General features: G+C 40.0%; 2 protein-coding genes and 1 long non-coding RNA gene across 4 annotated transcripts in view; 2 read left to right on the top strand and 1 right to left on the bottom strand.

Annotated features, from left to right (window-relative positions):
* Positions 1 to 12588, top strand: part of CAPZA2 (capping actin protein of muscle Z-line subunit alpha 2) — a 29547-nt gene extending 16959 nt beyond the window's left edge. The window contains exons 4-10 of the mRNA XM_083851189.1: positions 365 to 428; positions 916 to 1122; positions 2431 to 2510; positions 4533 to 4611; positions 8116 to 8187; positions 10691 to 10753; positions 11607 to 12588. Of these exons, the coding sequence (XP_083707315.1) occupies positions 365 to 428; positions 916 to 1122; positions 2431 to 2510; positions 4533 to 4611; positions 8116 to 8187; positions 10691 to 10753; positions 11607 to 11747 (706 nt within the window). The 3' untranslated portion in view covers positions 11748 to 12588. The remainder of the gene's footprint in view (positions 1 to 364; positions 429 to 915; positions 1123 to 2430; positions 2511 to 4532; positions 4612 to 8115; positions 8188 to 10690; positions 10754 to 11606) is intronic.
* A 3658-nt stretch (positions 12589 to 16246) lies between these two features.
* LOC310905211 lies at positions 16247 to 24371 on the bottom strand. Its single transcript, XR_014588866.1, has 2 exons — positions 20856 to 24371; positions 16247 to 20514 (listed from the first exon to the last, which is right to left on the bottom strand). It is a non-coding gene; the product is annotated as an uncharacterized lncRNA (long non-coding RNA).
* Positions 24372 to 24428: 57 nt separating this feature from the next.
* The window catches only part of ST7 (suppression of tumorigenicity 7), a 145950-nt gene continuing 144238 nt past the window's right edge, over positions 24429 to 26140 (top strand). For both annotated transcript variants that reach the window (XM_083851155.1, XM_083851154.1), the window contains exon 1: positions 24429 to 24853. In XM_083851155.1, coding sequence (XP_083707281.1) covers positions 24703 to 24853 — 151 coding nt within the window. In that variant the 5' untranslated portion in view covers positions 24429 to 24702. The remainder of the gene's footprint in view (positions 24854 to 26140) is intronic.

Below are 26140 nucleotides of genomic sequence, written 5' to 3'. Positions count from 1 at the left end.
TTTCACACGAAAAAATTACACCTGTTGTATTTTATGCCAAGATTAACTTTATCTGTAAGAATGGAGCTGTCTGGCTTACTAGGTGGAACTATGTGGAATTTAGATTTTATCCATATTTCCACTACTATAGGTTACTGTAAAGCTTATGTGTATGTCTGTGTGAGGTTACTCTTGAACATGAATCATCATGTAATAGTTGGAATTGCAATATCAGTACTGAGTGAATCAAGGTGATTCTAAAGCTAGATAATGAGGCATTAATATAATTTTTGATGTATTATTAGCTGTTATCTAAGTCTTCTACATTTACTAAGGAAAAAGATTGTGCTTGATGCAGTTTTTTTTGGTGTTTCTTCTCTTGCAGTGCATTTGCACAGTACAACTTGGACCAGTTTACTCCAGTAAAAATTGACGGTTACGATGAACAGGTATGAATACGATGATACTCGCAATGTTTGTTAAATTTCTGAAGATGTTCTGATACTGGAACATATCATGGCAAAAAAATGAAACTCATCTTCCCTGATGAAACATAAGTGTTATGGCCTGCCAATAGTACCAGTTTAGTAAGTTAATCAAATAGCATACCTAAAGAGTTTGCAATTTCATTCTGCATCATTATACTGATTGCATTCAGGCCTGTTTTGGAGCTGTAGAAACTATTTGCTGTACCTTTAGAATAGAGAAGAATTTCTATATTGCATAGTTTGTTGCAATAAGAGGGTAGGATTGTTTTTTTTTTCTCTGTGTCAATGTGTCATGTTAGCGTCTTCTCTTGCTATGCGCGTTATTTTGTTTAAAATGTGAGTCTTTTTATAATCTCCAGTTAACAGTACAATGTAATTTGATTTGGTATGGTATTTTTTTCTTCTTTATTCCATACCAGATACTATTGACTAAAAATTTCTCATACAGGTTTTGATAACAGAACATGGTGATTTGGGAAATGGAAAATTTTTGGATCCCAAGAACAAGATTTCTTTTAAGTTTGATCACTTAAGAAAGGAGGCTACTGATCCTAGGCCCCATGAAGTTGAAAATGCCATAGAATCCTGGAGAAATTCAGTTGAGACAGCAATGAAAGCATATGTGAAAGAACACTATCCAAATGGTGTATGCACGGTAAGTACTACGTTATATAACCACATACTATTAGCATTGCATAGGCTAAAAAAGAAATACTGTGAAATATTGCCCTCATTAGTGTTGTCACCCTTCACTGTGTCCTACCAAAAAGAAAAAAAAAATGGAATAGTTCAGCCAGAAGGGACTTTCAAAGATCATCTGGTCCAACTGCATGACCTCATCAGGGCTAACCAAAAGTTTAAGTATATTAATGGGGGCGTTGTCCAAACAATTATGTTCATTCCAAGCATACTGTTATAGTATTTTAAAATCTCTATTATCTTATAATAGTAAAGATATATAGCTAATTGACATGCTTTTGATCTTGTTAATCAAATTTACATTTAAGAGTAATGCCAATATCACTGCTGAGGGTATTTTAAATAGCATTGAAGACTAGATTTTTGACTTCAGGAATATGCCATTTTAAAATGTAATTTTCCTGATCTTATTTTGACTTTTACGTATTTATCTAAATTAAATTCTTAATATCAAGTATATTATGTAAATTTATTTTATTCCACTTGTGTGGATAATGTATAGCTCATTTAGATAGAAATTTAAAATGAACTTGCAATTAATTCTTGGTAAACCAGGAATATAGTTAATTTCAACTCTAAAGAATTAGTCCTGTCAAATGTTCATCTAGGGAAGTGAGGGAAAGCTTCAGAAGTTTAATGTAGCAGCTGTTGGATTACCAGTCGATGGCTACTGAAGGTTACTATTTTTTAGTCCTGTCATAGTGAAGACTTAAATAAAAATTCCTCAGAGGTGAGAGTTAAATTTCTTAAAGCAATAAGACCTTCTGTAAATTACTACAGAAGTATCCCATCAATACTGAATACCTAGTGGGTTACTTAAAAATAAAAGTCAACAAATAATCCGTAAGACCTTGTCTTGATTTGGTTTACTAATAAAACTGTCAGTAAAGCAAACTGTTTTCTCTCCATCATTTGTCCTATGTATCAAAATGCTATATTCTTACAACCAGAATCAGTGGGTTCTGATGGCTTCTTAAAATAAAACCTCTCACTCTGGACTGAAGTAGCATTTGATTTGCTGTTAGTAACTCTGTGACTATTTAAAGATGCTTGACCTTCAGATTTTAAAATCTTAATTTTTTACTGTTTTGTAATTTACAATTCATGTTTCATGTACTGATTGTTATGTAAGAAACATAGTGATTGTAGAATACAATTTTAAAGTTTGTTCCCTATTGAAACAATAATAGGACTAGAGATCGCCAATCGGTTTGAACAAGGTAACTGAAATGTTAACTCTGCTCTTTTTTCATTTCTAATTAAGGTGTATGGTAAAACAATTGATGGACAGCAAACCATTATTGCATGCATAGAGAGCCATCAGTTCCAAGCAAAAAATTTTTGGTAAGTTTCTGCATGGATACAGGTACAGTAAAATACAGCGTGTTGAATAACTGCGCTATTGCCATTACAATGATTATCCTTGGGTCAGAGAAGTAAGTGCATGTCCATCTTTCATCTTTCCCCACCAAGCTTTTTTGCCAGTACTATGTAGAAAGCTTTTCCTTTGGAGGAAGTGCAATGGCAGACTGCACATCTGCATCTCCTTTGTGGGATTTCAGGAATTTTGTAAAACTCCCTCTGTGACTCTTCTAGTTTATTACACCATCACCAGTGCCCTTGTCTGTGTTCCCTAAGATTGTTGCTTCTACTTGGCAAAGTTCCTCTGTGAAAACAACTCCTAGCTTGCATGTCTCAGAGAAAGAAAGTGCTCCAGTTTTAATTTACTGTAGGACTTGAATCATTAAGCTTTGGGTAAGGTATGTCAAGATGTTTTCCACAGCGTGGGGTGGATAGCTTGTTTCAGAAAATTGGCTAGAGTTAAATTAGCTAAAGATAAAATAAATACCAGAGCACCAGAACTCAGTTAAGGAAGTATCTCCTAAAGATAGCTGATATGTGAAGTTGTATGAAGAAAGATATTTTATTTGCTATTTTGCATCTGCTTGAAATTTTATTTAGTAATCCTATGGATAATGAATGGATGTGCAGAAATCTTTGTTTTCTAATGCCAAAGGTGAATATTACGTATACATACTTATTTCATCATTTGTCTCTATCAGTGGAATGATTTGCCCAGTGATTTGTTCATATCTTATCAAACATCTTAATTCATCAGTGATAAATAAAGTAATAATATGTTATTTGTAAGGTAAAGCCTTTCCTAGAAAAGGATCCTACTTAACTGGAACTCTTTTTGTCCTTAAAATACCATTCCAAGGAGGATATCCTAGTGTGGAAACACTGTGGTCATCTTACAAGGACTTCAAAGTGACAAAGAAGCAAATGATCTTGTTAGTTTTCAGATGTGCAGGATTCAATGACAAGCTAAAATTCTACCTAAAATTATAGTTCAGCATGGAATCTTTTTTACAACTAATAGATCAGTCTTAAAGCTACCAGCAATACTAGTGTTACTGAGTAAGGTGACCATTTCAGTTTCCTTACAAGCTTATGAATTGCCTTAGTCTGAATTTTCAGTGGCAATCCGTGATTTTGGTGTTATCTGAAATAATAACAAAAGGCTTTAAAATTGAGTTAATACTGTTTTATCGAAGAGATGTCAATGTAGATCGATCACCAGCTGTTAATCCTAGTCTTTCTCTCCCACTGTTGTGTGTTCTGGGATGTACACCTAGAGACAGTAGAATTGGAATTTATAGTATCAAAGCTTCTTTCCTTAAGTGTAAAGCAGGAATCAAGATGCAGTTACAGTACCCTCCTAATACAGCTTTAATATATTAACTTTCTAACCCACTAACCTAACTAAATCAAAAAGTGCCTAATTTACAGGAAATGAATCAGGTGAAACTACAGTCTGTCCATGCTGTTTTCCAGATGTTTGAAGCTCCCTTTAAGCAATTGGGCAAAATTATTAAATTTGTTTCTGCTAGAAGGAAACAGTTGTCCTGGAACAGAAATGGTAGAAGGAAAGGCCTAATTATAGCTCAGCATAGCAGAAAGCCTTGCTATTTTAATGTTCCTTTTAGTCAGGTCTTTTTCAGCCTAATGTGAAGTGTGACTTTGGTTGATCCAGCAAGTTGTTCAGGTCTTGGAAACAAAATATGGAGTGCATATGCCTAATAATAAAGAAGGAAAAGAACACTGGAGCCTTTATATAGAAGCTAAGTCCTGTTGTTAAACGATCCTTACTAATGGATGTTCTTGGTCCACATCCAAAACCTAGGATAAGCATTCCAGAATAATTTTGTTCTCTTCTTCACTGGTTATGGGCTGAATCATTATGATTTGAGAGATTTTGTGTATGTGTAGCTCTACAGGGTGTTTCATTCTAACAGTTGTATGTTTGTTTTTTTCCTAACCAATGGGGTGATATCTGGGTTTTATTTTTTATTTTTTTTTAAGGAATGGCCGTTGGAGGTCAGAATGGAAGTTTACAATCACACCTTCAACCACTCAAGTGGCTGGCATCTTGAAAATTCAGGTATGCTTATCCTAAATCGTGTCCTGATCAGTAAGTCTCCACTTTAGAGAGGGAGACTCAGGCCAGTGTATTAAATATTCCAAGAGAACTGGGGAGCCCAGGAAGCAATGTAGAGATGACCATTCAATTAAGTGTTAGTCACTAAATTATATATTTGCCTCATCCTTACAAAATATGTGTTTAGTATAATGATTCTGAGGACTTCAGAAGGTGTACTCACCTTGGCTAGGTGTATACCGTCTTAAATTTCCTGTACAGTGAGCTGGTAGGAGCTTGAATTCCCAGTTACATGGGGAAGTTTCTTGAGGGTAGGCCCTTTCTGAAATAGGGATTTTTTTTCTTTTTAAGTGATAATAGCAGTTTTTTTGTTATCCACCCTGTTGTTTAGAGAGGTTTTGGTCATTCCATTATCTGAATTTTTTTAATTTAGGTCTCCTTCATTCAGAATTTACCCATCCTGTTGGCTTTAGGGCATTCAAAAGTAGATACTGTCCAAGAAGGAATGCAAAACTCTTGAGACAAGCAAGACTGACTGTCATGTGGTAGGCAGGAGGACTTGACTTCCTGGATCAGTTCCCTGGAATGTGTACACATACTTTGCAGGAATTTATTGAAACAGTTCTGGGATCGGGGACTAGAATGTTAGTGCAGTCTGACTCGCAGCGTAGGTGGGTTTTTCTTGTTGTTGTGATGGTGCTTTTTCTGTGGGTTTTTGTTTTGTTTTTAACAAGAAATAGCCAAGTTCCCTTTTCCTGCTCTGTGCTCCTAGGAGTTTTGCACTTCCCTACTGCTCAGTGACTTGATTTCAGAAGGAAGATGTGTTGGAGTATATTTCTAGTCTGAGGCTTGTTCTGGGCTGCGTTAGCTATGCTCAGGTCTACCTAAGCAGGGCACTGAATCTGATTTCCCGCTGCAGGGAAAAATGTGGTCAGTTGTTACTGTGTTGTCAGGTCAAGTTGATCAGAGTAAGCACCCTAAGAAACTTTTAGGCTTTTTAAAACTTAGGGAAAATCCAGGTAAACTGTCACTTAAATCTATCTTGCAACAAAATAGGCATTTTGTCTACAGCGTGTACTTTTGGTTAAATATTTAGGAGATTTTCCAGAACAAGCAGGCAAGTGTTTACCTAATTCTGGGAAAACTTAACCCAGTAGCCTAGAAAATAGCATGAACAGGGAATTGAGTTAGGTTTACTTTGTATCCCAATTTGGGTACCAGCTGATTTTGTCCTTTATTACTATCTTACATAATTAATCAGGATTTACGTCATTATTTACATTCATAAAGTATGTGGTTTTAGGAAGTGCTGAAAAGTTTAATTGTTTTGCTTGTTTATGAAGTTCCTATTTCACCGAGGAAACTCAGTTTCAAATTTTTAGACATTTTGTGTAATTTCTGCAATGTGTATAGGAGTGCTCTCCCTTTCCCACTTCCAAAAACACCTTGAGTGCTTTAATGTATTTTAAGGAGCAAAGCAATCTTCTAGAATAGGCTCACAATAAACTAGTTAAATTTCAGAGCACTGGAATTTCTCCGTTACTTGGGAAGTCTTTATGACAACAGTATGGACATTGCCCTGGTTCTGAGATAATTTCTGAATACATTCGGGAAAATTCCAGCATCACCAGTCTCCAGGTGTCTTAGGTAGTACTCTTAAGATCATTTATACAATCCCTTCATTTTTTTTTCTTATTCTATTAAAAAACTCTAATACAGGAGGGTCTTAACTGTCCTATTCTCTTTCAATGTTTAGTTTTTGCCTTACATATAATTAAAAGAAAATTGCGCAACAGCAGAGTCTTTTACTAAAATTTAAATCCCTGTGGTACTTGACATGCTCCAACTCTGCGTGGAAAGCAACTGATAAGTGTACTGGTTACTAATTTTATCTGTTAGATAATTTGTTATTCTCATCCCTCCTTAGTTAACCTTTCCAAGAGGTTCTGTTCATAAACATCATCCTTCTTGTAGTCTTCTGAACCCAGGCCTAGCGTTCTAGAAGGATGTCAGCAGTGAGGTATAGTACAGAACAGTTACTTCTCATGTTTTATGATGTAACAAATCCCAGAATTAGATTTGACGCTTCATCCCTGTTAAATTTTTAGGCCTGAATGTTTGCTAAGAATGTGACTCAGTGAGAGAGATGTTTGTGCTGATATTGGCTTTAGAGCACGGGAAATTTGGGCAACCTGCCCGGTGTATCCTTACAGAGAAGAGGGGGATCATACTTCTCTGGGTTCTCTTGTTTCGTTGGGAAGTCTCAGGATTTTGCACTGAGTAAGCGCTCCTCACCTCTGAGGAACTGGACTGAAAAACGTTGTCAAAAGTTTCACCCAGTAATGCTGGATTTGAAAAGGATAATTTTATGCTTAGGATAATACCTCTTATTGGAAAACAAGCATTTGACAGTAAACAATCTAGTTAGATGAATCTTATGAAGTAATGTTTTCCCATATAGATCTTTCTTTTGCTTACATGTAGCTGTCTTACTCTGTGTCATGTTTTCGTCTTTTGTGTTCTGTGTAAAAATGAGGGTCTCTTGCACAACCAATGATCGTAATGTCTATGAAATTATAGTATTGTACATTAATCAGCAAATTAAAATGTTATTTTGCCTAATAGGGTGAGAGACAAATGCTTCTATTTCTCATGACATCAGCTACTTTAATTATGTTCACTTCATCAAAATAGTAAAAATATCTTTAAGGATACTTGTTTAGGTGTCAGTTACATAACCTTTGTATGAATTATTGTGAATTGTTGCATGTAATTTCATATATGCTTTCTATTTTTTTTAAGATCTCTTATAGTTACATTAGAAGCTAAACTTTTTCAGATCCTTCCCACCTGAATTTAAAAGTACTAAAGTTAGCTTGAGTGAAGTTTCACCAGTCTCCTCCTCCTGCAAAATACACAAGGAAGCTGTTCTGTAGATACAGATTTCGTTCTGCCTTGCTACCTAACCTTGACAGACTTTGTACCAAAGAGCTCCTTTGTCTCTATATGTACCTGCTTTTGTTATGAGCCATATCTGATAGAGGGAAATACCAAAAACAGACAGATAAAGAAAGGGAAGCCTAATGTTGCATTGTCTGTAGCACACAGTTTGGGTGAAGGAGGAAGAAGAACTTCACTGTACCCTGAAGCCTTGGCAAAAGTCATGTTAAATATATCTTTACCACATCAAGAATTTCTAGAAAGGTTATCACACGAGAAGTAAGTCTTCTACTTTGTGTTGCTAATCAAGACCTAAACTTCTTTGCATGAAATAATACCTGAGGCAAATGAACACCAAAATGTTTTCAGAGTAGCTTCTTCAGTTCCACCCTCAGAAAAACATTTTAATTCTACAACATTTTGTTTTCTTATGTGTTGTTCTGTAACATTTTTGTTTGTTTAAATGTGTTAAGTTATCTATTGGGATAAATGCTACAGTGTTTTGATTTTCCTGTATGAGTATGTTCTGTAACATCTAATACGAGTTTTTTGTTTAATTTTCTGTAGGTTCACTATTATGAAGATGGTAATGTTCAGCTTGTGAGCCATAAAGACATACAGGATTCTCTAACAGTGTCTGTAAGTGAACTTTAGAGATCTTAGTATGTATGTTGAGGTGACCTTTTTAATTAAACAACATGAGCAAGCTTAAAAAAAATAGAAATTTGGGGGCTAGTTTGTTCTTCTGCTCGAATGAGAATGAATGTTCTAATCTATAAATATTTTCTATGTAATGTGCACTACTTTTACATAACATGTAGTTAAATGTTTTGGCTCTTTTAAACATTTAAAACCTGTGTATGCTTGCATGTAGCTTATATAAGCTAAATTAACTTTGATTGTAAAGTTTTAGTTAGCTTGCTGTCTTCCTGAACTTCTCTTGTATTTAGACTTCAGTATGTAGAGTGTCCTTTTACAATTACTTTTTGAATATGAAGAAGGTTTAAGTTATAATAACCCACTTTAGTAAAGTTATAACAACTGACTTTAGCAGTAGTCTCTAGGAGATCACCTGTAGCACTCCTTTGCTCACGAGAAGACCATTATGCTAAAAATAGTAAGCAAATGCTTCCAGTTGAGAAGCAATAGTGAGTATTTTCCCTTCCTTTCCCTCGGTATGTGTAACTGGTGCTATCGGCCTCCTGCTTCTGTGTATGGAAAGCACTTTCAGAGATGCTTCAGGTTGAGAAACATTTGTGTTTAAAGCATAATTTTGGCTTTAAAGCAAAATTTTTCAACTTCTAATTTTTCAACTTCTTTACAAATGGATACTTGTAGTAATGAGGAGCACACAGTTAAAATAAGAACTGTTTGGAAATAGTAGCAGATGTATCCTTTAGGATTTGGTACTGTTGCAGCATGAATTACTACTTTTGAAATAACATTATTCTTGCCTACTGCAGATTGTATTTGTAAGCAGTAGGATCTCCCGTTAGGGGTGTTCGTTAAGAAAAACTTAAGCCAGTGAAGTTAAACTGGTAAAGGGAAATTTTAGAAGTGAACTGTAGAAGTATTTTAATGATAATGACTAGTAGTGACCATTTGGGCTGAAAAGATCAGTTTGTCAATAAGGAACATTGTTCGTTAATATAAAGCAAGGCTTGTTGGCTTTTCAGATGCAATAGCAGCATAGAGAATGGTGGACTGTGGTGCCAAGTAATAACGCTTCTGGAGCTGTAAATATAAAATTACTTTTGACCCCATAAGCAGAGGGATCTGTTTAGTCTTTCATTCAAGTAAGATTTTTTTCAGGGGAAACTATCCAGAAGAAGGTATCCTGTCAATTTCTCCTTTTGCTTCACTTTCTATAGGAATTGACTTAATTCTGTGACATGGAGTAAAGTGACAGAAGACCAATGAGTAGAAAAAGATCTTTTACATAACCTTCTGTCCTCTTCATAGAACAAAAGCAAGCGTGCTGCTGGTTAACAACTTTTAACCTTGGCTTTGAGCTTGGCTTTGAGGGTAGAGGCTGTACTGGTTCTTATTTCACAGAGACAGAATGGTAGATTAAAAGGAGCCCTGCTGACTCCTCCTTTTCATTGTTTGGCAGAGAAGCAATTTTGCACCCGCAGTGGGCACAAATGAAGTAACTAACTGAAGCAACTCTTGTTGCTGGAGCTATGAATAATTGTAGTGAAGGTTACTTTCTTATTCCTAATTTCTCTCTGAGCCAAATAAGAATTTTTACCACAAATTCTTCATCCCCGTGTCAGAGCCTTTTAAATCATTATCTCAGTTCACTGAAAAGTCAAAACCCTTCCCATCTGTAATTTTCTTCTACTGTTCACTACCTTCTTCATCTCTCTACAGTGTCCAGGAGCACTTTGACGGCTGCTAAGTGCAATTTCAGTGAAACTTTAAACCAGTTAGAGCTGAGGCTGCTATAGCCTTCCCCCAGCCATGTAGTCCAACCTCTGTTCTTGCAGAACACGGATAGGTAGATATAGTCTAGTGTTTTCTGCCTCGGTTCAGCTGCCTGTTTCAGAATATTTAGAAGCAAGAAATTTTGGTTTTGTTTGTAATTAATTAGCTGATGTTCTTGAAGCTGTACAGGAAATTTAACATCAATCCTGTTAACACCAATACTTAGCATGTTTTTAGAGACTTACACATACGCAGTTTCATATTTACAAATACTGTTCTGTTTTATGTCTCTTTATCAAACCATAACATTTTAAATCAAAGTATTGTAATAAGCTCTATGATAATCTGTATGCTTGTTTGCAGTTGAACTGTTATGATTTTTTTTAATACCATTTCCTACCACGAGTAAATCTATTAGCCTGGCACATGTAAATAAACCTATATAGCTGCATACTTGGTTGATTTATTTCCTCATAATTTTAGCTCATACCCTGAACCAGCACAATACCCAAGAATAATTAAGGCATAGCAACAAAGAATGTAGTGTATGCCTTTTGGATGAATGTTTAGTTCAATTTTGTTTTAGTCACTAAATGGTCACGTGTTCTCGTGGAATCTACGCACATCTCATAATTACTGGAAAAAACATAATGTAATTGGTCTTCTGAGAATCACGCTGTACATCAGACCTAATTCAAATGCTTTCTTTCTCTAGAATGAAGCCCAGACAGCGAAGGAATTTATAAAAATTGTAGAGGCTGCAGAAAACGAGTATCAGGTATGTTGGTGGAAAAACACACTATATCTTTACTCGTGTAGATTACCATATATTTGGCCAAAGCTACTATTCTATAATTAACGTGCTTGATACTAAGATAATGCAGTTCCTTACGGATCTAAATACATTACGTGCTGCTGTTAAATGTATTCTCCCTTTCCAAACCTTCTGGTGATTGCACTCACCTACATAACGTTACATTCAAAGTTGTTTTTTGAGAGCAGAAAATGCATCTCTGCAGGCCCTAGTGTGGTTAAATATCAGTGTTTCTGATCCGTTTCAGTGCATTCCTTAAGTGGAATTTTTTGTACAGATTCTGTTCGAAGGCTGCTCTGTTACACAGCTTTGCTAACTATTACTGTAAGCATTATTCAAGTTAGTTGTCTTGAACATAAGGTAAATTTCAGACAGCTTGCTCTGTCAGTTTGAAAAAAATGCTCATTAATAAAACTGTAGTAAGTGTCATATGCATTATATTTAAGTCGTGGTGTGTATATTTAAGTAGAGACTCACTCTACCATCCCACAGAAATAACAGTGGAAAATTTTGGTGTCTGGAAGTAATGATGTATGAGCTAACTCAGATTGGCATTTCATTCATGTTGCTGATTAACACACTGTGGGTTTGCTGAGACACCTGGGCCAGAGCCAGGTTTATTGCATCTGTCTAAATTTCTTCACATAGTTTCAGTCTAGATCTAACAGCTTTTCTTCATAAGATATTATTTTAATTTAGCATATCTTTATTAAGCCTCTTTAAGAGATAACAGACTACTCAATCATTTAACTTCTTATATAGCATCCTGGTTCTGTTCTTCATGTGTCTTTGTTTTGTATGACTTTGTGTTTGACAGACTGCTATCAGCGAGAATTATCAGACTATGTCAGACACTACTTTCAAGGCCTTACGTCGACAGTTGCCAGTTACCCGCACCAAGATTGACTGGAACAAGATTCTTAGCTATAAGATTGGAAAAGAGATGCAGAATGCTTAAAACAAACGTTGCATGACTGGATCATTTTAGTGTCCTTGTATACAAATAAATTACAAAAAGTATTTGGAACTGTCAGATCACCCAGTCAGCATGGGCTTTTGCCATGGAAAATCACTGTAAGTAGTTTGGTTAGAGCACAAAGCTTAGCTAATTGATCTTTTTTGTTTTTTCTTTCTTTTCAGAGGGTTGCAACTTCATTGTAGCTGAGTATCTTCCTTTAGAGTTTCTGTTGTACCTTTATTTGTTTTTTATAATGAAGAAACCATGCCTTTAGTTTTCAATTACAAGTTAAGAACAGTTTGAAAATATTTTTGCATATAATAACCCTTTCTCTTGCTTTCATGTGAAATGGACAACTTCCAAAATGCGCTGGATTCCTTGTGGAGATCAGTAGTGTGCGTTTCTAGGTCAAGGTCAACATGGAGTTAGCTATAGGTGCTGTTGTTGAAATCATCTACCCTTTAATTGAGTGTAAAATTGAGAAAGCATTTTCCATGTTGTTTAAACCTTTCAGCATACTTATTTAGCTAGCTCCATGTTAATTAAACTTAAAAAAGAAAAGGCCAAGGCCAAGGTCTAATGCTGTTTCAAGATTTTGAAATTAAATAAAAGTACTTATTTCAGAAATTCATTTAATGCTTTGATCCTGACAGTTACTTAAATGAGCTCAAACTCCATCTGCCCTTGAGTTTTTATCATAAAGCCACAAATGTATTATAACATGGCATATTGTAATATATATAATCCTGTACTCATTACCATGTCTGTCAGTTTATTTTTTTTTCTTGGATTGAAATGTACTAAAACTCAATGTGACATTAAAATGCAAATTTTCTATTTATTTGAGTATCAAATTGCTTCCTGACACGGCCTATTTTTTTGCTATTTATATATTTTTAAAGGGTTGTTTAAAACAGCTGCAAACTTGTGGCCCATTGGCTATTTTCAGTGTATTTGCGGTTTGCTGCAATATTATCATACATTGGTTCCATTTTCATTTAAGAAACATCTACCTATGGAAGTCCACTTGACGTGTATCTTACAGCTTCATATGGAAGAAACTACAAGCCCCAAAATAACACATTTTTATACTTTCCTTGTCTGATAGATCTGGTATTGAAAATGGATGTTAGGTATTTAAAAGCCCAGGCAAAAGCCATCATTACAAATGCTGTATTTCACTTCAGTGAATTCAAGATTTCATTTTTAATTGGATGGAAACCTGTTCTAAAAGATGCTATCTAATTATATGCTCATGATGAAAAAATAAGCGGCTTACTTTTTTAGAAGGTAGGTATTTATTTATGCAGGCTCCTTAAACAGTAAAGCTTACACAAGGGTTGTATATTTTTGTTTACAATAAGATCCAATTAATCACTTTACACTGTAAGTTACAGTATAGCAAGAGGAGGAATCTCAGCTTGTACTGAGTAAAAAAAAAAAAAGTACACACAGTAGTTTACTGTTTGAAGTGTAATAGCAATACCCCTATATACCATTCTTCAATGTTTTATTATAAAGGGGTATAGTCAACTAAGTCCTTGAAATTGCTGCTACTTTACAGTACTAAACTGTATAGTAGAAACTGTACTAACTTGTATCATAGAAGAGTTGTCTTCGTTCTACAACAGTCTTCCTGGAGAGTTTCCCTTGTAATTGTCTTTGTAAATCAGCTATTGAACCACGTTGTTGTTTAAAAGAAAACTTATAAAAGCTGTATGCAAGCTGATAACGGATCCTGAGTCATTGTCTAGTCACTCTGTCAATCTTCATTAAGATCTAAATACAAACCGTATCGCAGTATTTTCTTCAACATATACTTAAGAGCAAGCTAAAGAATGAAGAACAGTGAACGGGCAGTTAGGAGAACTGTTAATGGGCAACAGTGGTGCAATTAACTAGCTGTTAGAAAGTTGTGTACGACCAGGATCAGCACTGGCTAAAAGTCAGAATGCTATTTTTCTTACCTGAAATAAAAAGCTAATTTTAAGCGAATTCCTAATAAAGAAGTATTTTACTGTGAAGTACTCTATGGTTGTGTTTTCCTCTCTGTTAATTCGGTCCTACAATAGTCTTGATTGCTGTCTTCAAAGAATAGCATCCTGCAGGCTCAATTCTAAGCCTGTCTATCAATTTGGTAGAATACTTTTGTATTACTTACACTTTTTTCTTGATGTGCTAATTTTTAGTCTGTGAGATAGTTCTACACCTTGAATGTCACATCCATTAAGTTACAGCTTCAGTAAAGTGATTTAGAAATAAATATTGTTACTTCTTCTAAATGGTATCTTATATCACATTTAGGGGTAATGACTCCCCAGATGAAGTTGACCTGAATTTATCACGGCACATTTGGAGTTCTTGATTTCTCTCAAAATGTTTGGATGTCACTTGCACTTTTTTTTAACCTCTACTATTAAATTAGAGAACTTTAGAAATGCTTGGTAGTTTTAGGGTATTTTGTGTAGGGTTTTGTGTAGGTAAAGCACTTTCTCTGAGAAATTTTGCTGTGGTGATTGTCTTAATGTGACCTAATACTTGTTTATATTCTATTTTTAAATATAAAGACAAGCTTTGTATTGTGGAATGCTGATGTACTAGGTATTATTACTTGTAATATGGACTTGTAAAATGCTTGTGTTTATGAAATGTTCAATACCTTATGCATCTCAGTGCCCCTTTATAGTGAGAAATTTTTAACTTGTATGCAAGTAAATAGTTGTTCTCTTTGAACATATGAAACAGGAGTTATACTTCTGTTTTCAAGTTCTCCTGAGCACCCCCTTTATGTATGTCTGTCTTAAAAATCATACTACAGGTAGAACAAGACTTTACCATCACTGTAATTTTAGTTACATCCCTTCTGCTTCTTACATCCTACACACTAAAAACAATTCTTCTTGCTGGTTTGTCTGGGAACACTGCAACGTAGTTCATTAAATGGTTATTCAGCTCAAGGTTGAAAGTACTGTTTGAGATTGAACATCCTAATAGGTGCATCCTCTTCAGGTAAAGACCATCCGGATCTACACCAGTGGTGTTTGGGAGTAAAACCTTCTCTCATCCTCAGTGACCACACACTGGTTTGGCTGGCAAAGCAGTTTGGGCATGCTTGAGTTCACTTCCTGTTGAAGAAATCTGCACTGTGCTCTGGCTTTGCACCAAGCAGACTCCAGCTCCTGCTGGGGACGTGGGTCCATAGCAATAGTTTGTCCTTCAGACAGCTTGAAGCCACCTCTATGTTGAGGATGTCCGGAGGATCACGCTAAACCTACCCCTCAAATTTCCAGACTTTATATAGTGTAGGCATAGAGGTTGAATGCCAAGTGTCTGATTTTATGGATTTGTTCCTATCATACTAAACTACTTTCTGGTACAACCGTGGTTCCAGTCACACTTCTTTACTGGAAAGACTGAAAGTGTTCATCCTCTGGTAAAACTGTGACCTAGGTTTAGGTTAAACTTAGAGTTTGTTCATAACCTTGCAGAAGTGTCAGCTTTTGACAGTGGCAACTCCAATTTTCTTTGAAAAGCTAAAGGAAAGGAACAGTGAGAGTATGCACTTTATTCCTTCTGTGGAAAAGCAGGCTCAACACTCGGCACATTTTCTCACTTGTAATGTTTTCCTTTGTTACTGTGGTTGGCTTATCTGTAATTGGAAACATTCAGCATGATTTTTATCCATGTGCTCATCACAAGAGAGGGTAAGAGTGGTAATATTTGCCTTGAACATATTCTGTAAAAATGTTTAGACTTTTCTGTGCATCTTTTCTTGCAAATCAATTAAAATGTGCACAGGCAAACCTGTCAAGAGTTTAAAAAACAAGCCTCAGAGGCGCATATAAAGACTGTTACTTGGCTAGGTGTGGTTTGAAAAAACTTGCAGCTTATGGGCTTGTAAATGTGCTTGCAGAAGGAGTTATTGGTTGCTTTTGGGGGTAGACAGCACATGCTCATAATCACCTGTAGGAAATGATCATTTTGGTTTTGTTTGAATAACCTTAATATATTTCAGTGTCAAGTGTGTACAGAATCCAGTTCCGTAGTTAACAGCAAAAGAATTTGGAGTAGTTCCTTTAATAAACAAGTAGTTTACCCTTCGAACTTATTTCAGAAGTCATATAGGAATAATAATGTAGAAGGCTGAGCTATGGCTTTGGCACAATGCTGTGAATGCAAGACGAGCAGCATTGTGAGGAGGGTTTCCGAGAAACATGCTCACAGCTTCTTTTGCTGCAACTGAAGATTTCCTCAGATGGGTTGCCAGTTGCTGTGGTGAGTAGGCAAGCCTGCTGAGAGTCAAAAGCTACCTCTTGTGGTATGTCTGGAAACTAGGCTACCTTTCTTAGGTAGAGAAAAGAGGTTTGGCCCCATGAGGTAAAGGAGGGACTCCATGGAGTAAATGTTCAAACAAACGGCTACAAGAAAACCAGGCTACCTCCTGTTTTGCAAGTAAAACGTTTATGCATCTAACAGAAAAATCACAGCCACAAGCTCTCGAGTGGAAGACATGTTTAATTTCCATTTTCTTGGGATGCAATGACTATTAAATGTTTTCCTTCCAGCTGCTTGAGCTGCCTGCCTCTTCAATGTGTTGACTTCCTTGGGTGCTGGATTGTGGTGCGTACTGTCTCAGGACTAGGCATCTTGCAGAAGCCGGGTGCTTAAAAGTCAGGCTCCGAATGGTGGAAATGTTCAAAACCTTGCTGTGCTATTGAGGTGCCAGCAAGGGCTCCAGCTATGTCTGTGGGTTTGGGATGCCATCATCCTGCCTTTTCCTGGATAAGGCAACATATCTAGTTCTAACACAAGATCTGTCACCAAGATCGTAAGAGGTACAAGAGTATGACTGAATATGTATTTTCCGTCTCCTATTCAGCCTGAAGAGTGTGAGTCTGATGCTACAGCTCTGAGGAGAGCTTGACCTGTTATTTCCCTTCCAGTCTGTCTTAATCCAGTCAAAATCTTGAGGGTACTGCCCCAAATACCTCTGTGAATCTTTGGTAACCTGCGGTCTGTATACTGACCTAGCATTTGTTTCTACTGTGTCTTAACAACATGCATTTATAGCTTCTTTGTAATTTGGAAATAGGGGAAAGAAGCTCAGAAAAGGGGTAAGTTAATTACAAAATCAAATGGTACTCCAAAGATGAACACACTTTTAAGTACACTTCTAGTTTTGCTGTGACGCTTAAGGTTAATAGCTGCACAAGCAACTGGAGTAGAAATCTGAGCTTTCGAGAGCCATTAACAGTTTTAAACTAAATAGCAGGAAGAAATCCGCTTTCCTCTTTCCTTTTGCATGGAGCTGCATTGTTAAATCCCCTTTCAGATGATGTAAAACGGGTAAACTTTGCAAGTCTTTCACTGCATTGTAAAAATATGAACGAGAGGAAGCAAAGGCGTAGTTGGCCACAAAGCTGCTGTGGTTAACGACTCCAAAGGTCAGATGTTTGATCGGACAACTGAGCAGTAGTGTTGTTAGGAGTCTTCACTTCTTTCAAGGGGAAGAAGCAAAAGCTCATCTTGGTTCTTATTGCACAGTGTGGTGGCACCAGCTGCACCTTGGCTGTAGTTGGTGGGATAGACAGTTGTCTGCTCTGAAAGAAATAGTTAATGATAAAAATTAAGTTTCCTCTCCAAGTTCCTGTAGGCCTTCAGTAGTGGTATTATTAGGGTAGGCGTTAAGAAAAGTTAAATCTTCCTTGCTGGATCTTAACCTCTTTTTGTTTTAGCTGTCTTCAAATACATTTTATGGACATGTTTTATGTATTTGAAGAGTGTCTCCAGACTCTGCAGATTTTAGGCTAAAGACTAATCCCAGCAATTCTAATTTCAACATGAAATTCAATACTTTAAATAATTTCTTTACATCCTGCTCATTGGTTTCTGTTCATTTTCAAAAGCAGATTGTCTTTGCTCTGCATCTTGTTAATTTAGGTCCCGGCGATGTTGCAGGCTATCATGGTATTAACAGAGTCCTTGGATTTCCTCCTGCTAGGAACTGGCATTGAAGGCTGTAGTGTTCCCTGGCATTGTTTTCATCAACAGTGAGAAGATTTCTGTTATTATTTCGAAACACATGCTAAATTATTACAAAATAAATAAAAAATACAGCTGGGTATGTCCCCTGCGATACCCCTTTCTAGTGGCAACAAAGGCACAGAGAGTGCACAAAACAGACAGCTCTGTATCCTGATGATGGGGGCCAGCCAGCAAACGACTCCTGAACTAGGAATCGTGGAATGAAGAGCTGAGGGCTGCTGTGAACTTTTCTGGGGCGATGAGGTGGATCTTTGTTATCAGGGATGTTTGTACCAACAGCAGGCAGTTCATTTAGCAGTACCTTGTAAGCACTGATGTCAGTCAAAGCTGAAGAGGAGAAATGCACCACTGTTGTACCTCACAGCTCCCCGGTTCTCTGCTATGAAGCACGTGGTGTGCTTTCTCCTACCTTTCTTCTGTGTGGAGGAAAAGAAAAGGAGCAGTGTTCAATCGGAGTTGACAAGGCAACATATGCTAGAGGTCGTAGTATTCTCACTCCACCTGAGCTAGCCGCTAGCCAGAACATCTCATGGAGTATTAAAGAAGCGTGTGTCATTCAGGAGCCCATTTAAAGTTCCTGTAGGTGTGCACTGGTGGATGCCAGGAGTCAGCTCAATTGCAGAAGCCTAGACCCGAAACACCTGCTGAGAAAGGAAATGCCGTTTGCTCATGAAGAATTGAAGTGCTGCTGCTGTTTGAGGGCTCTGCTACAAGGCCAGGTCAGAAGCTGCTAGATGACTGATTCTATGGGTGTAAGAGGAGCTGGAGTGAAGGAGCAAGCAGAAGAATCTGTTAAAAGTGTTCAGTAGATGTCCTGTTCCACTTCGCTAATAAACTTAGTGAGGCATCATCTTCCAGTTAGGAACCTGGGGACCTCTCCTCAGCTCTTTCAGCTGGATACTGTGTGCCTTGCAGTGCAACTAGCAGTTAATGTGACCAGAATTACAGTACCTGAATTGAGATGATGAGGTAGAGACAGCCGCTACGTAATTTCCCAAATAGTAAACTCAACCGCTGAATACTTCACCCTTCTGATAAGGTTATTCCTGAACATAGTAAATTATCTGAATAAACTGTAACTGCTGTCACGATGTGGTGACCCAGTGCCTGGTATCAAAACACAGATGATGACGTGGTTGAGAAACGACACAACCTTGGCGCTCCCACAACCAAGGATAATTGTTCTGTGAAAAAATCAAAGTTATCACTCAAGTAATGGACCCAATGAAAGAGGTGCCAAGGCTATTTATAATAATGGGTATTCACTGCAGGTGATGGATTTGCTGCAACCATGTGGCTCTCATTGGTGGTGGAGATCACCACAGAGAGTAGCAAACATTAATACATCATTTGCTCAAAACCTCTTGTAGTCTGTTGGTGAAAGAAGGGGAGAAAACTTCTTCCTGGGTTTCTACCGATACCTAGCTGGTGAAGACGCAGTGTTGATGCTGAGCTCACTATTGCCTTCAGCTCTGGGGCCCTCAGCACAAGAAGGACATGGGCCTGTTGGAGCAGGTCAGAGGTGGGCCACAAGGATGGTCAGAGCTTGGAGCACCTCTCCTGTGAAGACAGGCTGAGGGAGTTGGGGTTGTTCAGCCTGGAGAAGAGAAAGCTCTGGGGAGACCTTAGAGCAGCCTTCCAGTGCCTAAAGGGGGCCTGCAGGAAAGCTGGGGAGGGACTCTTTGTCAAGGAGTATAGGTTTAGGACAAGAGGTAATGGTTTTAAACTAAGAGGGAAGATTTAGATTAGATACTCAGAAGAAATTCTTTACTGTGGGGGTGGTGAGGCAGTGGCACAGGCTGCCCAGAGAAGCTGTGGGTGCCCCATCCCTGGAGGTGTTCAAGGCCAGGCTGGATGGGGCTTTGGGCAGCCTGGTCTGGTGGGAGGTGTCCCTGCCCATGGCAGGGTTTGGAACCGGGCGGTCTTTGAGGTCCCTTCCACCCCAAACCATTCTGGGATTCTGTGACAGGAAAAATAAACGATGCTGTGTATACACTAATTGCAGATTTCAGATAGAGTAATTGAGACATTTTTATCTGCTAAAAAGGTCCATTTGTTGGTACAGCGACAATACAAAGCAAATTGCAATCACTCAACATCTTACAAAAAAAGGCAAGATACTGAACAGCAAGGAAATTCAGTGCCTTCTCCTCTCCTGCGCCTCCAAATTCATCTCAGGACAGAGAAGCAGGCTTACCGCTTGGCTCTGCTCCAGGGTGCGGGTCCAGGGAGCCGAGCTGCCGTCCTGCCCCTCAACCTAACCGGGGAGGCCGCCAGCAGTGCTGGTCCCCCCGGGCTCCCCGCCGTCTGTCTCTGCCTCCTCGCTTCTCCCGCAGCCCCGTCTGCCTCCTGTGACGTACCAAGACGTGTGGATGCCGATGCCAAACTCCGGCTTGCCAAGAGCTCTGTTTTGACCAGAGGCCAACCTTGCGGCTTTTTAGTATTTCCTTACGAATCCTGAGCACGTACCATCTCGCACAAATACTGACGGGGCTCTGTACGCCACCTGATTTTTACGAAGGATCTTCATAAAATAGCTCAGTGAATGTGTGTGTCAATCTACATCAGAAGAAATATGTAAGTGCTACTGGCAGATACTTCTGTGGATTTTTTTTTTTCCAGAGAGATATCAATAAGCTTTAGCAAACAGGTGTGGTTGGGAGGAGGCACCGTGCGCTGCACTGACATCTGCTTCTGCTGATGTTCAGGGTGGAATACCTGCCTGATTTTTAGGGAGAAAAGTCATTTGTTAGTCAAAAAAGGTAAAAGAAGAAAGGAAAACAGGTTGGATTTTGGTTTGGTTTGATTTTCTGGCTAAGGTCTATTTCTAACGCTACCTGAAAATACTGAAACACAGCTTGGAGTTGCACTTAACTATTTGGTGGCTCTTTTCTTTGCACTGTGCTTCCATCGGCATCTTGTTAACCGAGCCAGGTCTAATTCTGTATTTGTGACTTGCCTTGCAGCTAAGGCAGCTGCCCGGTTGCTTTTCTTGTCAGTAAGAGCCGTAATTGACTTTCCTCCAGGCTGCCCTTCCTCCCTCCCCGGTAACTGCCCACACACCTTCTTCTTCATCCTCTTTTTTTTGCCTGAGTCTTCATGGCCATGGGCAGCCCCACGTGTTCAGGGCATGTCAGCCTTCTCTTCGTTTTCTCCATCCTCCTTCAGTTTAAACAGATCCCTGGGAATCTGGGGGTCCAGCTCCTGCTCCTTCAGCTGCCCCTCCTGTATGAACAGATAAAACAGGCGGAGCTTCGTTCCCTGTCCTCTAACCTGCACGCTGCTTGCAAATCTAGGAAGAAGATTTTTTTTTTTTAACTTTGTGAGAAGCGGTGATCTTAGTACACAAATATGGTGGCATATTTTGAAATACGACTATCTTATTTTCAGCTGAAGCATATTCCTGTAGTACCATAACATCTCACTTAAAAGATAAGGATCAGAAGCTTCGGGCTGAGCACCCTGCTCAGAAGTCCATAGTAAAGTATTTAGGAGTCTTTTGTTTGTTTTTAATGAAAATAGATTGATTAAATTGTAAATTAAGCAAGATTTTTTATTTCAGTCTTCTTTAACATGTTTTCAGTTCTCTGGGCTGTGGCTAAGATGTGTGTGCTTTAGCTGAAAAGAGACTTTCCTACATGTTTAAGCGGTTTTATTAAGGCTTTGGGATGCCTGAAGAGTGCTGGCAACAGCATGCCATGACAATTCCTTTAGTGCTTTCACTCACGTTGGCAGGCTGTTTATAAGCATCATGGATTTCGGTTTAGACTGCCATCTCCAGTTCATCCCTGATATCGTTTAATGTGGGCTTGCATATGTTTAACAGGCACACTATGTGCAAGTGGATTTACATCTGTATATACACGTGTGCACGTGCACGGGCGCAGACCTTAAGCCTAGCCTTTTGTTGCATGCTGGTAGCATCTATCGCTTCTTACTTGCCAGGCCCCAAGCTCAGGAGGGATCCTCCCGTCTGGAAGAAAGCGATAACTTCGCCGTACCTCATGTGCAGTGACTGTCACTGCGTCCACTTCCTGATGTAATTCAGCAAAGTCATCAACAGTCGTCTGAGAAAGTGAGCAGCCCGGGCTCAGCTTATGGCAAGTAAATGAGCCGTGTGGGCACCTGCAAGGCTCGCAGAAGTAAGGACTGGGGTGCCCAAGGAGCTGTGTGAAAACACTTAACTGAGTAAGACAGTCGTGTGGAAAATCAGAACAGAAAGGTAAAAGATGCTTTTAAAATGATATTTTATTTTATTTTTTTTTTTTGCAATGGCCACTTCAGCTGTATTCTGTTAGGTCTTGACCTAGCAAAGGAGCGAGTGCCCAGAGCCAGGAGACACTTTATAAAATCTTAATAAAACCTCTTTATAGTACTGAAGAGTTTGCTTTTTGACTTGTAAAACGGATGTTTTAAAACTTTGTGTTAATACTTGGCACCCTTTGCTAGCAGAATGGAGAGAGGAGGGAGAATTAGTGTTAAACAGAGCCCGAACTGCGGGCATCGTGCTTGGGAGCTCAGCGGTGTCTTCAGTGGTGGCAACAGAAACGCAATTAATTCATCGCCTGAGCACACCGTGCCAGCCGTGGCTCAAGATACCCTAATGGGCAACTCCTCTTCACCTCGAGCAAACGTTGCTTTTGGGACGCACGGTTCTTCTTCCTCGACTTTTCTTAAACCCTTTGTGCTTTCAAAAACCTTTGTGTCTTTCCTCTAGGAAAGGAATCGATCGTAGTTTTGTAATGTAGGCAATGATATTCTCAAAACTACCATATGTAGAGAAAAATTATGTGACAAATTTGCTCTTTTTTTCCTAATACATAAGAGAACGTGAGAGGAACGAAGAGAACGTGAGAGGAACAAAGAGAACATGCGAGGAATATTTTAATTTAGCAATAATTTTATGATGGAATAAGGTTGTTTTTTTTCAGATATGTCTTAAGTATTTCCTTTCTAACTGGAAGAGGAAAGAGAAATAATTGAAATGTGGTTTTCTGTGGCATGTAATTTAACTATAAATGTCCTTTTTGCAGTTTCTTTCAAAATGCCATCTGTATATTCTAATTAAAATAAAGTTTTGTGCTTTATTAGTGGGAAAAACTTCTGCCAGCCTCACACCAGTGTTGCCATATGGCAACACCTCCCTTAATCCGAAGATCCTGGCACCTCTGAACGCCCGAGCCCCAGCCAGTGTTGCCTACCCAGCTGCACGTCCTGTGGAAGAACAAATTTGTGAGCCTGGGTGCCTTTGGTACCGCAAGAAGGTATAAATTTGTAAGACCGCAGATTTACTTTGCTGCAATGTCCTTTAGGTATTGTAAACATGCTAGAAAAGCTGTGTTTTATCTATGGTGACTTTTTCATCGGCAGACTAGAAAATCCCAGGAGAGTGTGGCTATTATCAGTTTGGGCCATTCGACAGGGTTTCTTGTTCTTTCAGTATTGCTTAAGAAATGCCAGCTATTTCCCAAGGTGCTGTAGAGCATTATCCCACTCCGAACAGACCGTAGGAGCTTAGAAGGGGAGAGGTCAAGACAAATTAAAGTGCACAGTGCGCGGTACATAAATGTTTGTAAGCCGTGGGACATCAGAAAAGTGGGAACCAGTTACGTTAAATGGCCTCTGAATTTCTGGCACGGTCTGTTGACAAATCTTGTTTCATGCAGTACGTCAGTAAGTCATGGTAGAAGAAAAATGCATTTCACAGAAGTGCAGTTTTACTACTCGAAGACTGTGCTTTGTCTACACTTTTTTTTTTAATAAGACATTGGTTTACTTTGCCATGTGGTATCTATCCTCTGAGTGGGGAGCTTTGCAGTTCAGGGTGGTGCTGAGCGTGGTACACATGAATATACAAGATAGGGTGCACATAAAATTGTAGTTTTCTGCGTCTGATACTATCCTAGGAAGACTAGGTTAGGCAAAGAGACTGAAAAGAAAATACATCTGTATGATCCTGATCCCACAGGGAACCCTTTTTAGGCTCGAAGTTCTGCTGCGTTGTGAGAAGGTCGGCTAAAATCCTTGCTGAAAAACGCAAAGCCAAGCACAAAAAGAGAAAAGGAGAAAGAGTGGAAGAAAGAAAGAAGAAAAAAAAAAGAAAAGAGGAAAAAAGGGAAAATAAAGGAAAAAGGAAAAAAGAAAAAGAAAAAAAAGAAAAAAAAGAAAAAATAAAGAAGGAAAAAATAAAAAAGGAAAAAATAAAAGAAGGAAAACAGAAAGGAAAAAGAAAAAAAAAGAGGAAAAGAAAGAAAAGAAGGAAAAGAAAAAGAAGAAAAAAAGAATAAGAAAAGGGAAAAAGATAAAAAAAAAGAAAAAAAAAGAATTAAAAAAATAATAAATAAGAAAAAAAAGAAAAGTGAAAACATGAGAAAATAAGAAAAAAAAGAAAGAAAAAAGCAAGCAGCGGCGGCTCGCGCTGCCTTTACGTGTTTGCCCGTGCATTTAACGGCCGCGGCTGCCGGTTTCCCGGGGCAGCCTCTCGCCGTTTCCCCGCGTTTCATCATGCGCCGGCCGAGCCCCGTGCCCCCGTCCCCCGGCGCCCCCGTCCCGCTCCCTCCCCGTCCCCCCCCACCGCCCCCCGGCGGCCGGGGGCCGCGCGGGGCCGCCCCGCAGCACGGGGCCGGGGCCGGGGGCGGTGGCGGCGGCGTTGCGGCCCCCGGGCGGCGGGCCCCGCGCTGCCTTCCCCGGCGGCGGGCGCGGGCCGCTCCCGGCGGAGTCCATCTTAGGGCGCCGCGGCCGGGCCGAGCCCAGCGCAGCCCCTGCGGAGGAGCCGGGCTCGGCAGGCGCCGCTCGCCCCCCGCACCCGCTGCGCGGCTGTGGCAGCAGAGAGCAGGTTTGGCGGCGGCGGCGCCTTTTTTTTTTTTTTCTTTCCTTTTTTTTTTTTTTTTTTTTTTTCCCCTTCCAAAACATGGCTGAAGCCGGGACGGGCTTTCTGGAGCAGCTCAAGTCCTGCATCGTCTGGTCGTGGACCTACCTCTGGACGCTGTGGTTCTTCGTCATGCTCTTCCTCGTCTACATCCTGCGGGTGCCCCTGAAGATCAACGACAATTTAACCACAGGTAACCGCGGCTCCTCGTCCCCGCCGGGCACCGGGCGAGGCCCGCGGGGCGGCCTCGGGGCGCTGCCGGGCCCGGGGGGGCTCCCGGGGGGGGCTCCCGCGAGAGGCCGGGGCCGGCGGCTCGCCCCGGGGCACCCCCGGCCCTGCCCGGGGTGAGCGCACGGGGCACGGCTCTGGCGGCCCCCGGGGCCGTGCGAGGTGCTGGGAGGGCAGCAGCGGGGGCTGTGAGGTGGGCTCGGGAGGGGGTGGAGCGGGGTGGTGGGGCCCTGCCAGCCCCGGGGGTGCTTGGCTTGGGGGTCCTCCTAGCTCCAGGAGCCCCAGCGCCACAGAAATCCCAGGGCGTGCTTTGAGGCGCGCAGCCCAAATTACCTCCCAGCGTTTTATCGCCCTTCCCTTCCCCGCCTTGAGGGATGCTGCCCGAAGCTCGGCTGCTTGCTGTGCCAGCCTGCCCGCTGCTGCCCGCAGGTGTGCTGGGGCTGGTGGGCACTGCTGGACCTCCCCTCCTCCTCTGCTTTCCGCCGTGAGCACAGGTGAAGAAGCACGGGGCGAGCTGTGACCGTGCCCGGCTGAAGCTCGCGGTTAGCTGGAGCGTGGTTTGACACAGGACTTGTGCCGTGACTTCTATCAAAGAGCAGATCTCCTTGTTTTGACTAGCGAGCCCTCGGAGGGGAGAGTCCTGTGTCTGATTCTCAGCCACCAGCTACTTCTGCTGGTCTTTCCGTGTAAATGACAAGTAACGAAACTGCTGTTTTCCCCCCACGGCTTCATGCTTTTTTCCGTACTTTTGAGAATAACTGAGCATTTCAGGTGCTCGGGCAGCGCGTTTAATTCCCAAGCCTAAGCCACAACAATCAGAAGCAATTTACTCTCCTGTGTGCCCAGTCTCGGTTCATTTCCATAGCAGGCTTATCTCAGTACCGTAGGCTGAGGGACTGTGTAAATACTAACCCAGCTTAAGTTACGGGGCAGCTAATTCTCTCCGGGAGCTTTCCTAGCAGCAGGTGGTGTAGGCACGGATGAGGGATTCAAAAGGAAAAATTTATTTGTGGAAAACCCTTGGTTTCTTTAAAGGGTAAAACCAGACTGGTTATTACGGGGAATATGCTTGGATTAGGGTAATATATGGAATGGAGTTAACATATTTTCCTGCACAATTTGTGGTGTGTGTTGTACCGATTTAACACGATCAAAGCTTTTATGATGTTTCTGATAAAAATTAGGTACTAGATTACTCTTCTGAATGATAAGTGTGCAAGTCTGCTGGAGGGTAATCGCTGTTGGGATGGAC

Source organism: Anser anser (genome assembly GCF_964211835.1).
Source record: "Anser anser genome assembly, chromosome: 1".
Lineage (NCBI taxonomy): Eukaryota > Metazoa > Chordata > Aves > Anseriformes > Anatidae > Anser > Anser anser.
This window is presented reverse-complemented; position numbering and strand designations above follow the sequence as displayed.